Consider the following 13,100-nt stretch of genomic DNA (forward strand, 5'->3'; position numbering starts at 1 on the left):
TATCATTGGTCACAGGCTGAGAGTCTTGTACCCACCATTTAACTGGCTGGGAGCCATGTCCTTTCACAAACTGGTAGATGACTACATTCAGTGTATGAATTCCTTCTAAGAATACACATATACTGATTTAGAACATAGCCAAATCCTCATGGTTGCCCATAAATAGCAAAGGACATGCAGGGATTTCTTAGAAAGTTCTGGTAGGAAAAAAAAAAAAAGCCCTGGCCAGTTTGGCTCAGCGGTTAGAGCGTCAGCCTGCGGTACAGAGAGACCCGGGTTCGGTTCCCGCTAAGGGCACGTACCTCGGTTGCAGTTTGTCCCCGGCCCTGGTTGGTTGTGCGGGTGGCAGCCACTCGATGTGTTCCTTTCACATCGATGTTTCTCTCTCTCTCTGTTCCTCTCTCTTCCTCCCACTCTACCTGAACAAAAAATGGGAGGATAAAAAAAAAAAAAAAAAGAAAGTTCTGGTAGGAGGTGACATCTGAGATCACTGAGGAAGACAAAGGCTATCACCTACACAGCTCTGTGCCACCAACAGGGCATCTGAAGGGCCTTCATTTGGAAATGGAAATGTATTTCCCAGCATGCCTACACAAGTCTACCTGACCACAGTGATGTAAAATTTGCAAGTCTAACTGTGGACTTGAACTGCTTCCATGTAGTCCAAATTCCTACTCAGGACACCCGAAACACAAGTCAGCACCCCAGGCCAAGACAGCACACGTGGGATCCAGCAGGAGAAGGACGCAGGAAGGGAGTCCCTGGTGGCAGAGACGGCCATTACGTAGGGGTTCAGCATTTATAGCCATCTGAGTATTTAGTATTTCTTTGTTTTCACTATTGAGCAATAGGGGCAAGACACAGGATCAAAAGACAAAGCAGTATACCCTCTTGATGTCCTGTGGTCACAGTGTCCCTGCTTCTAGTGAGAAGCCCGGACTCATGCACACTGGCGCACAGAGCAAAGCGTCCTCATGCATGCCGTCGCCTTCTGTGCAAGTGGGGACTTCCAGGGCGTGTTCCTGTGGACACATGTGCCCCACTGAGTCTGAACACTGACTTGCATCCAAGGGAGAGGCTCCAGAAAATGCCAACAAAGAGGAGATGAGAGGAAGCCCAGACTGGGAGCAGGAGAGCCAGAACCCTGCTCAAAGATGAGCGCGTGCTGGGTGCAGCTTCTCTGCCCTGGCACCGAAATCCTCCCACGCTCAGGGTAAAAGACGACGGAAGGAGAGGCCGGGGAAAGACTGTGGAGGCAGGATGGGTTCAATGGCAGCACGCAGGCTCCAAAGTCTGGTCCCCTGGGTTGGAAATCTGGTTTCTTTTCAAGCTGCATGACCTTTAACAAATTATGAGCCTCTGTGAGGCTCAGCTGCATTATCTTTAGACTGCGGTTATCGTGGAGACTAGATGAGACAATTCACATGAAGTGCTGAATGGAGAACTGTCATATGATAAATCCTCCATAACTATTAGAAAGGATTATTATAGCAACTTAATTAAAAAAACAAAACAAAACATATAAAGCTCAAATAAATCATACCAGGTATGAGGAAACAAAAATCTAAAAAATGAAAATGAAACAAAATAATACAATGCATCCTCTGAAGAGATGTTACATTAATTAAGAATCTAGGTCCAAAGACCAAGGGTCTTTCAGTCCTTATGTTTAAATTTTTTTTTTTATCCTCACCTGAGGACATTTTTGCATTTATCTTCAGATAGAGTGGGAGGGAGAGAGGGAGGAAGAGGGAGAGACACATCGAGTGGTCGCCACCCACACAACCCCAACTGGGGCCAGGGACAAACCACAGCTAAGGTACGTGCCCTTAGTGGGAACCGAACCCGGGACTCTCTGGTCCACGGGCCGACGCTCTAACTGCTGAGCCAAACTGGCCAGGACCTTATGTTTAAATTCTCAAAAAAATGTAAAAAGGGAAATGTGTGTGTGTGTCCCCACACACATTTGCATTCTTGAGCATTTCAAATGTCTTATGGGACATCTGTGGATTTTCTAGGGTTACAGGTAAGTGCTTTTAGGCTGACATGCAGTGTAACGGGAGCAAGGAACCCACTGAGGCAAACAGTCAGGTGTTCACGGTGTCATGCTCCAGTGATGAGGGGTGGGAAATGCTCTTGGAAGGAACAACCACAAGCCGGGGATAAGGCAGGAAAGGCAGGGTTCACCGGTAGCACCTCGCTGGGGAGAGAGGCTGGACCAGAAGTCGAAGGGAGTAAACCTTGGATTCAAACAGCAGAGGCCTTGGTCCTCAGAGACCAGAGGCCTGGAGGAAATGGGGTGGCCTTGACCGGGGGCCGTAGAAGAGGCCGAAACTGGCCTGGGTGGGCTGAAGGAGATGACACCAGGGCCCAGCTGCCAGGACCGGTCAGACTTTTAGTGAGTGCCCAGGAGAGGAACCTCCTCCTTTGAAGGCCTCTGCCCTCGGCACTGCTGTGCCCCTGTCTATGCCAGTGCAAGTCCCAGACCGGAAGCTGGCGGGCTTCAAACTTCTCACATGCTGAGCATTCTCCACGCAGACAACATTACGGATTTGTATACTTCGAGGGGACAGAGCGTCACTTACGTCCTGCTGCCCCCAGAGACCTACAAGGTCCAGTTTGGAGGGTCACAGTTCAGGGCTCTGATACTTATGTACAATGACCGTTTCAGGGCCCACGTGGACAATGGGATCAGGGAGACCTGGTGTGAACCCTGGCTTTGCACTACCGGCCCCTCCCTGAACCTCAGTTTCCTCTTGTTAAATGGAGATTGTATGTGTTTTGGATGAGAAATGATGAATATATGCAAAGAGATAATGACAGCAGATGAGATCCTAGATATAAGCAAAGCACCCCACCCAGTCCTTGGCGCACAGAAGTCACTCGAGAATTCCAACCGTTGGGTGTTATTGCTGCTGGTCTGCATACTAATATTCCAGTGACATAATGAGGTTGATGGGATTTATTGAGAACGGAAACAGAGGCCCTTACCAATTGAAACCAGGGAGGCTCCATTTACAAAGCAATCGGCTCCTGCTGTCTGCAGTTCACCTCCAACTGCAGGGGCCACCTGGCAAAGCGAGTGAACTGCTGGAATGGTTAACGAGGAGCATGACGGGGTGGGGGGAAGCTGTAAAATCACTACCCTGCTACTGTGCAGCTAGCTAGTGAACCCTTCATCTGCCATCCAGCTTCCTATGTCTCTCAATTTCCTAATTGTTTGGAGTAGCTGATTTATCTGGCACAGGGAGGAGGCCGCAGAGCAAGGTTCTGGGAAGGCGGCTTTGATACATGTCTGTAAGACCACGAAGATGACAGCCTTGCCCAGGACCAGCCATGCGGGTGGTATAGTTTCCACAACAACGAGAGCAATGCCTGCAGGTGAAGGCGAGCCTGGCCCACAAGCTGAAAGAGGCCCGGGGTAACGAAGGGTGTCTGGAAGGACTTGGAGATGCTTTCCCCAGTGTTCAGAGCAGTAACAAAGGAGCATCAGTAAAAGCAGGCCCTGCCTTCCACACGGACATTTCTTTTTTATTTTTTATCCTCACCCGAGGACATTTTTCCATTTTTTGTACAGATAGAGTGGGAGGGAGAGAGAGGAAGAGACAGAGAGAGAGAAACAGCGATGTGAAAGGGACACATCGAGTGGCTGCCACCGCACGACCAACCAGGGCCGGGGACAAACTGCAACCGAAGTACGTGCCCTTAGTGGGAACCGAACCCGGGTCTCTCCGGACCGCAGGCTGATGCTCTAACCGCTGAGCCAAACCGGCCAGGGCCACACGGACATTTCTTATCTGCTTACTCCCTGTGCTCTAGTTCACACCTATACTTCACTTCTCAATCATTGACTCATTCGTTGGTACGTGAGTTCATGCATCCCACAAATATTTACGAGGCATCGATGGTGTGCTAGGCATTGTTCCAGGTGTTGGAGATACATCAGGGACAAAAGAGACAGAACCCCATCCTCAGGGGCTTACATTCCAGTGGGGAGAGACAAACAGACGAAAGTATACACAGAGTACGTGTGAAGGTGATAGGAGTTATGTAAAAATAACAAAGCAGGAGGACAAGAGGACATGCTAGAGATGGGGGGGGGGAGGTTTAGTAAGGTGGTCAAGCAGGCTTCACTGAGAAGGTGATACTCGAGCTCAGCTTGGAGGGTTGAGGCCTGACCCTGCTTTTCTGAAGTGACTGCACCAAGGTCACACTGTGCCAAGCAAGAGAAGCCTTTACTGATAAGAGCGTTCACACCTTGCATTTAAGGTATGTGTGCCCCAAGCAGGCTAGGGCTCCAGGGTGGGATCTGGACCCACAGTGCTTTCCCAGGGAGTGGTCCCAGCCGAGACGTGGCGTGCACAGGCGCCGAGCATGCTCACCTCCTCCAGCCGCCGCCGCTGCTCCTTCTGCTCCTCGATGCGCTTCTGGCGCTCTGCCAGCAGCTGTCGCTTGTGCTCCTCGTTCTCCCGCTGCTGCTGCTCCAGCTGCTGCCTCCGCAGGGCCTCAGACCGCTCCTTGTTGGCCAGCTGCAGCCTCAGGAAGTCCCGCCGCAGGGTGGACTCCCCTGGCAGGTTCAGAATGGAGCTGTGGGCAGGACAGAGAAACCAGGATTCCACACAGGGCAAGAGCAATCGCTACCCTGGGTCTTGGGGGAGAGCAGGGCACACATGTCACTCATATGCAGCTAAAGCCACACGCTCAAGCACAGGCTCCTCGGTCCTCCCTTAATTATCCTGCTCACCCTCAAGAGAAACAGAGTCAAGGTGACAGACTAGTGTCTGGGCTCCCTTTCAGTGAGACTCCTGCACACACATGCTGTCACCACCCCAGCAGGGAGGTCACATTCCTAGAGTCTACACTGCTCTCACCCTTGTGACATGGCAAAGATCAATTCCTGAAGTCTTCAGTGTGTGTGCAAGCCCTGAGCCCCAGACCAGCTTATTATCATGCTTAAGAAAGGCAAAAGGGCAAAGCCAGAAAATAAAAATCAATTGGGCGCAGTGAGGGAGCCTACTCTAGTAGAGGAGTACAGGTCACTTGTGCTCACATCCCCTCCTTGACCGCTGTCACCGAAGCCCAGGAGGCCAACGGCAGCCTGCTCGTGTGAAGCCATGATGAGCCAGGGAGCGGAAGGGCTGGAGCCAAAGTCGACAGAGCAGCACTTGAACCCAAGTCCACCAAGTCCAAGAGCTCAGGACTTGTCTTGCTACACCTCCGTTACAGTGAAGTTTCATGGTTTGGTTCTGGCCATAGAGGGTACATGCAACTGGGACTTGAACCCAGCTCACTGAGTCCTAGATTTTCTTGAAGCACCGCTAGCCTCAATCCACCTCACCTGTGAAATGGTGATGCGCGTGTGCAGGTGTGTGTGTGTATGTGTCAGAGAGAACAAGGGGACAGAGGAACACCATCCAGCTGCATGTGCATAGCTCAGAGTCACAGACACAAAAGCCTAACAGACAGGTAGAAAATGGCTCCTATTTGTTCATACAAACCGAGCCCTTGTAATCTTTCTGAAGGCTCTCATTTGAAATAAACGCATTAAATACTTATCGAGCACCTATTGTGTAGCAGGCTCCGGTGGATACAGCAGGAGGTAACCAAATTCTCTTTCTAGAGTTGCCTTCTGGTGGGAAAGAATTAATTAGGCAGGCAGACCAGTAATTACAAATACATTACTTCAGGTACTGGTGGGCTCTACAGAATATAAAGTGTAATAGTTTACGAGTGACAGTGGCAGGGAGGGTGCTGGGTGAGGATTAGGGCTCTGCTTGGAATGGGGTGATTGGGAAGCCCTCTCCGAGAAGATGACAGTGAGCGAAGATCTAAATGATGAAGAGTCAGTCATAAGAAGAGGTAGGGGAAGAACGCTTTGGGCAGAAAGAAGGAAAAGCAAGTACAGTTAACCCCTAAACAACATGGGACACAGTAGAAACTTTAACTTTTGACTCCTGCAAAACACAGCTATTACTCAATATCAGTGAGAGATTGGTTCTAGGACCCATCATTGCCCTGTGGATACCAAACTCCAAGGATGCTCAAGTTCCCTATATGAATGGGAAGATGAACGCAGATGGTCAGCCTTGTGTATCTCCGACCTGCGCAGTTCAAAACCGTGTTAAGGGTCAGCTGTATAGAGGCCTGTGGTGGGGACAGGTTGTGGCCCCTTCGAGTCACTGAACTCCAGCTGGTCTTTCCCAGAGCAGAGAATGACAGGGAGCGTGGTACAGAGGGGTCAGGGAGACAAGGCAGCGAGGGTAATGAGCATGGCCTTGGAAGCTGCACATGCAAAGGTTAGCAGGAGAGTTACATGATCTGATTTGTGAGGCTGGTGATGGGATGACAGTCTGCAGGGGTAGGAGGGCACGTGAGGCCACCGGCTGAGACTTCAGGGCATGAGTGGCAGGAATGGAGTCTGGGAAAATCTTTTGGGGACAGAGTTAGTGAAACCTGTTGGTGGATCTAATGTGTGGATTGAAGGATGACTTGCAGGTTTGGTCTTGGCACCTGGGCTATGGTGGTGATGACAACTGGGATGGAGAATGCTGGGGAGGAGCCGCTTTGGTGGCAGCTGGTGAGGTGATGGTTCTGTTCTGGAGTGTGATCAGCGGGCAATGTGAGCCACCAGAGGTGACGGAGACAGCCTTCGTCTGTGGCATTCCACACACCATGCTTGGAGTCTACTAAAAAGCCTCCCTAAAACTTATAGCCTTTGTGTAGAATTCTGAAGCAAACCCCGAATAACAATTCTCATCTGTGTGGGCCACATGCTCCACGCAAAGGCAATGGGGCTTTGGGACCCTCTCACATGCACGAGGATGCTCTGTTAATATTAGCTGATGTTGAACCAACGTCAGGTGATCTGAGCCGTATTACTAACTCCATCATCAACTTGGTTTGTGACCAGGTTGCCACCCTGGGACTGTTACCTCACTTCTAAAATGAGATAACTACTGTCCCTTTCTACTTTTCAGGCTTTCATGAAGATTATGAATTAGATATGTCCATAAAACTGGACTTGGGAAATAATCTTCAGCATGTTATAATGGCATGTTACAGTTACAGGAATGTTCAAGCATGGCTCGGTCGGCTCGCTGAGTGACTCCTAACATGCACTTTAGCAAGATGAGTTAAAGTGGGGTTTTCCAGATCTCGAGAGTGATCAGAATAACGTGTCTGCTGGGACGAGCTTTGGAGAACAGTGCACACCTCCTCTGAAAGCAGGACCCTCGGTCCTTTGCTTCACAAGAATGATCATTTGCCATGTCACCCCTTGACAGACAGTCGCCACCTTTATGCAGCTAAGCCGGTGGTGGCCAAGATGTTAAGAATTAGATGGAAGGAAAGAGTTATCTCAGTCTTTGACCTTGAAAGTCCTGGCAGGTGAACAGAGAAACCCTGGGTGGCCCAGCAGACTCAGTCCCGCCCCAATCCAGTAGTTTAGCAATGATCCAGCTTGGTGGGTCTGACTTAGCTCCCAAAAGGAACCACCAGCTCCTCCTAGCAGGGAAGGAGCCGGCCCCTTCCCCAGGCAGGACGCTCCACCTCAGCAGTATGGGAGCGGCCCCGTCCTCTTGAACACCGAGCTCTCTTCCTCGGATGGCTAATGAATGTAGACCCACACGTCCTGGTCTCTACCTGTGCATGTCCCCACGTACAGTGTGCCTGCCATGATGTGTGTTACTGTGCCCCTGGCCACCAACCGGCCACCAGCTGAATTCTCTCACGAAAGAGAGATCCTGGTGGTGTGAGAGCCTCAATCATTTATAAACACAGACTAGAAAAAAGTCAGAACCAAAGTCAAGTGAAATTCAAAACGTAAAGATGATATCATAAACAGCACTTTATTCTGGGGTCCGACACAGGACGACAGGAAGGAGTATGAACATCTCTAGTCAGGGTTCACCTCTAGAGCATGACTTAACGTCCTGGAAACCGTTTCCTCTTGGATTAGGGCTTCGATGAAAAGACCAGGGCGTGTGACAAGGCCCGTGGCTGCCTGACAGGGCTTCTCCAAGGTATGAGGTGACGAACGAAACGACTCAAGCGCAAAAATACCACTTCGGTCTGCAGAAGTTGTGGTTGTGGGTACTTTCAGCCCTGTGTTACCCAGATAAATGCCTCCTGCCCCTTCTACATGTTACAAATGTGAGGAAACAGGGTCCTGGAATAGAGATCATAAATCCTGGGGGACAAGATAAAGAGTATGTTGATTTCCACACTTTCATGAGTCTGCCTGGGGAAATTTTCCCAAATTAATGAGCATGTTTGTAGGCAATAAATTAAATAGGTCTACCATGCTGGATTCTTAAAAAAAAAAGAAGAAGAAGAAGAAGAAGCTATAAATCAGCAGGAAGTGAGTCACACGAGCACAGTTCGGAATGTGAAATCAGGGCTCTCGGCTCTCGCCCGCCTACCTGGGCTCTCCCGAGTCGTTCTCCTCCTCCTCTTCCTCACTTCCACTGTACTCATATTCTGTCTCATCTAAAGAGAGACGCACAGAAGGTTAGTGCACGGCAAAGATGCTACAGCCCCGTAAAGCCCGGCCCCCTCATTGTATATATAATTAAATTGAGGGGCAAAAGATTGTCCTTAATGCTGAGCTGCGACAGACTGCTGGCCTCCTGACTTGAGCTCCAAAAGGTCCCATTAGCTGGATTCAAGTGCATGGAATTAACCACATCCAAGACCATCCCAGCTGACTCAAGATCTCTGCCCCTGATGTCTGGTGTTCACACGGAAGTGAAGATGAGGAATTGTAAAAAATCACTTTCCAGTTTGCGTTGACTCACAATATAAAGCCACCTAAATCCATCTTTTATTGGCCCACTGTTAACTTGACTATTAATCATTGTTCAAGTAGGAATTTTATTATGACTTGTATAGACACACACATTGCCTTTAGATATCTTGATAAATACCAGAAAGGAACTTTTGACAATATGTGCTATTAAAAATAGAGTTAAATGTGTTTTGACTGACCCACTGGGGACATCCATTTAATTCAGTAATATGTTAAGCAAGTTAACATGCAATAATGAATCAAGACTGAGTCTTTGCTTTGCAGGAGATCAAAATCTGGCCAGAGGGAAAAATAAATAATCAGAGTCCATAAAATTATGAAGAAAGGGAACCAATCTTTGCTGGGTATCTCCCATGCCTGTCACCATACTTGACACTTCGCCATTTATTTCTCATAACAATCCTTTAAAATAATACCCATTTTTTTAAAGTGAAGATACTGAGATGCTAAGAGGTTCGGTAATATGACCAATGTCATCTCATTAATAAATCTGGGATTTGGATTTAGAATTCAATACAAAACTTCCCCAATTTTAAAACGAGTGTTCTTCTCAACATATTATATGCTAAATGGAAGTACACTAAAACAGCAGTGACATTTCAGAGAAAGGATCGGCTGAGTGCACTGGCCATGGTGGGCAGGGGACAGTGACGTCTCGAGGGGGAATGAGCTGGGCCCTGGGAGGCGGCGGCCCTGCTCAGGGGCTGGACGCGGTGCAAAGGCATCGCGAGCCGCAGGACCACAGGGCCGGCAGCACCGCGGGGCGGGCGTTTTCAGGGAACAAGGGGCCCAGAGCGGCCGGATGTCTGGGTGTGAGAAAGCCGACGGAGCGACAAGGCCAGCAGGTCTGACCCTTACGTAAACCACGCTGAGACCTGTTCTGTGGGCAGCGGGGAGCTGGTGGGGTAGCTTTAGATTTTAAGCAAGGGAGGGTGGAGCCACAGTGCTGTTACCTTTCCCAGCGCTGGGTTAGTGATTGCCACGTGGAAGATGCTTGCGCGCCCCTGAAAAGGAGCTGAAACTGCAGTTTCGTTACGGTGCCATCAGGGGCAGCAGACTCATGCTGAGGACTAGAGCATTTGATCCAAGACTTGGACACACCTTGCTTTCCATATTATTCAGCCATTAGAGGGATAATAAAATGAAGCCGAAAGTGTGCTGACTTCAAGTATACTATTTGAAAATCACAAGTTAGCTTCATATATTTAGGCTACTTATGGAATGTAAAGAACCTTAATAACGTGGTTCAATATTCCACATTAAGCCTGGTTGCTGTGGCTCGGTGGTTGAGCATGGACCCAGGCACCAAGAGGTCACCGCATCGATTCCCAGTCAGGGCACATGCCCAGGGTGTGGGCCTGATCCCCAGTGTGGAACATGCAAGAGGGAGCTGACTGATGTTTCTCTCTCATCAATGTCTCAGTCTCCCTCTCCCTACCTCTCTCCCTAAAAATCTATAAAGAAAAACTATTTTAAAAATCTTCCACACTAAAAGTTTACTATTTCAACTTTCAATAAACAGTGTTCAAAGTTAAATGTAGAAATTTTATCTATTAAAGGAAATTATAGCAAGAAGAAAATCGTGCAGTTAATCCAATTATTTTGCTCCCTGCGGTAAACCTTTCATTTATCAGGCTCCTTAATTGTAATACTTCTCCAGAATCTGGCTTGATTGATTTTATAATACTAGCTTAAATTAGCATGTGTCAACATTTCTTTTTTTTTAATCCTCACGGGAGGACATTTTTGCATTTATCTTCAGATAGAGTGGGAGGGAGACAGGGAGGAAGAGAGAGAGAGAGAGAAACATTGACGTAAGAGAGACACATTGACTGGTTGCCACCCATACGACCCCAACAGGGGCCGGGGATGAACTACAACCAAAGTACATGCCGTTAGCGGGAACCGAACCTGGGACTCTCTGGTCTGTGGGCTGATGCTCCAACCGCTAAGCCAAACTGGCCAGGGTTGTGTCAACATATTTTAAGGAAAAAATAGTATCAGGCCCTGGTTGGTTTGACTCAGCGGTTGGAGCATCGGCCCGCGAACCAGAGAATCCCGGGTTCGGTTCCTGCTAAGGGCATGTACCTTGGTTGCAGTTCATCCCCAGCCCTGGTTGGGGTCATGCGGGTGGCGGCCACTCAATGTGTCTCTCTCACATCAATGTTTCTCTCTCTCTCTCCCCCCCTCTGCTCTATCTGACAATAAATGCAAAAATGTCCTCTGGTGAGGATAAAAAAAAATAGTATCAGGTAAAAATATCATAAAGCAATGCACATTAAAATTGTTTGATTATCCTAGCCAGAGTGGCTCAGTTGGTTGAGTGTTGTCCTGTGCACCAAAAGGTTGCCGGTTTGATTCCCGGCCAGGGCACATACCCAAGGTGCAGGTTTGATCCCCAGGTGGGGCATGTACAGAAGGCAACTGACTGATATTTCTCTCTCAAGCTAATGTCTCTCTCTCTCACCCTCCCTTTCTCTCTCTAATAATAAATAAAACGAAATGAAAAGCAAAATAAATAAAATTGTTTGATTCTTTGGTAGTTACCAGAGGGAAAAGGGCATTGGGGAACGTAGAAGAGGGTAAGGAGTCAAATATATGATATCAAAGGAGACTTAATTTTGGGTGGTGACACATAATGCAATATATCAATGATGTATTATAGAATTGTACACTTGAACCTAATATAATCTTTTTAACCAATATTGCCCTAATAAATTTAATAAAAATTTTAAAAACCTGTTTGATTCAACCAAACAATTAGAGCTACTGAGAGTAAAAAAGTCTTAAAGGGAACAAATTAAGTCATTTGATCACACTGAGTAAGCAGAATGTGATCTCATTTGATCAATGTTCTTTCTTGGGGAGGACCAAAATGAGGACTTGTGGTAGTTCTAAACTTCATCAGAATTAGGTTCCTTAAACTAACATGTAACATGTGAGTATACTCATTACCAAAAAGCTTACTCTTCTACTCTGCAGAGAAGAAATCTGTTTTCATGGGATGGAGAGTTCTGACTCACATTCCAGGGTTTGTATCAACAAAATGTGAAAACGACCCAAGGCACAAACTTTATCCATTGTTACGGGTCAGAGGCAGAGAGGTCTTAAGTTTTCAGAAAGTAACCCTGGACAGTACTAAAAAATTATAGGTCGATAAAGAATCAACTAAATAAGAATAGCCAATATTAACGGGCCATGTCTATGTGCCAGACATTGTATTAAGCAATCTGCATGTGCCATCATATTTAATCTTTGTGAAAATGCCAGGCAATACTAATTATTATTATAAACCCAGTCCTGTTTTAAAGATTAGAAAACTGGGGTGAAGTTCACATAACTATCAAAGGGTAGAGCGAGAATGTGAACTGAGAACTTGAGTTTGAAAACAAGATTCTGAGCACTTAACCTACTTTATGTACCCACAGTAAAATAAATTTCCTTTTCAGAGAAGGTGGCCTCTCATGGTTGCATGTCTGACATACCACACTAAAATACTTCCTTTAAAATTTTGACTTCACAGAGGGGCCCAAGACACTATTAATAAATAAACAGTTGGAGAAAAAATCAGTCCTGGAACTTTTTGACCTTCACTTCCCTATTTCTCTTCATGCCTAGTTCCTCCAGCTCGGGCTCACCCCCCCACCCCCTAGCTCCCTGGGTTCTGATTGACACCTTGTCCTTCTCCATCACTGACTGGAGATGGGCCTCCTGTTTGGCTGAGCCTCATAACCTCCTGCTCCTGAATCTCACCTGATAACACATTTTCCCAAGTCCCCAAGACAGGCAGCAGAGAAGGAACTCTTCCCTTGAACCTCCACTAGGTTTCTCCTCCTCCCTGGGCCCTCTGCGGATTTTACCTCTGCCCAGTCTTCACTCCTACACTGCTCACCACTCTAGCCCTAGGTCCCTGCTCATACCCTGCATCACTAGATATTAACTTCAGAGGTAAAGAAGAAGGAACATTCAAATAAAAAGAGAGCACTCCCTTCCTGTGCTGCCCACCACCTACCACCTGAGTGTGCAGAGAGAGAGGTGGGGAGGACTGAGTGAGGAAAAACACATCAAGTAGCTCCCATCCCCCGTTCCTGGCCGTCCACTCGCCCCTCCACTCCCTGCCCCAGTGCTCCCTTGCAGCCCCGTCTGGCCTCCTCGCTGCCACCTCCCCCTTCGTTGCCAGCTCCTCCTCCTTTTACCACCCAGGAGAACTCACCTGTCTACCCTCTGCATCGCTCCCTTCCCTTCCCCACCTCAGCCTTCCCCACCTCCCAACCCAATGGGTCATAAAACCTAC

The 13,100-nt window shown here is 48.0% G+C and overlaps 1 protein-coding gene across 9 annotated transcripts in view; it reads right to left on the reverse strand.

Moving 5' to 3' along the window:
- TNIK (TRAF2 and NCK interacting kinase) overlaps nucleotides 1–13,100 on the reverse strand; it is a 360,673-nt gene that overhangs the window by 101,373 nt on the left and 246,200 nt on the right. For all 9 annotated transcript variants that reach the window (XM_036242368.1, XM_036242367.1, XM_036242362.1 and 6 more), the window contains exons 11-12: nucleotides 8,421–8,487; nucleotides 4,383–4,587 (exon numbers count right to left, since the gene is read on the reverse strand). In XM_036242368.1, the coding sequence (XP_036098261.1) occupies nucleotides 4,383–4,587; nucleotides 8,421–8,487 (272 nt within the window). The remainder of the gene's footprint in view (nucleotides 1–4,382; nucleotides 4,588–8,420; nucleotides 8,488–13,100) is intronic.

The sequence above is a fragment of the Molossus molossus genome, unplaced genomic scaffold, assembly GCF_014108415.1.
Source record: "Molossus molossus isolate mMolMol1 unplaced genomic scaffold, mMolMol1.p scaffold_m16_p_5, whole genome shotgun sequence".
In the NCBI taxonomy this organism is placed as follows: Eukaryota; Metazoa; Chordata; class Mammalia; order Chiroptera; family Molossidae; genus Molossus; species Molossus molossus.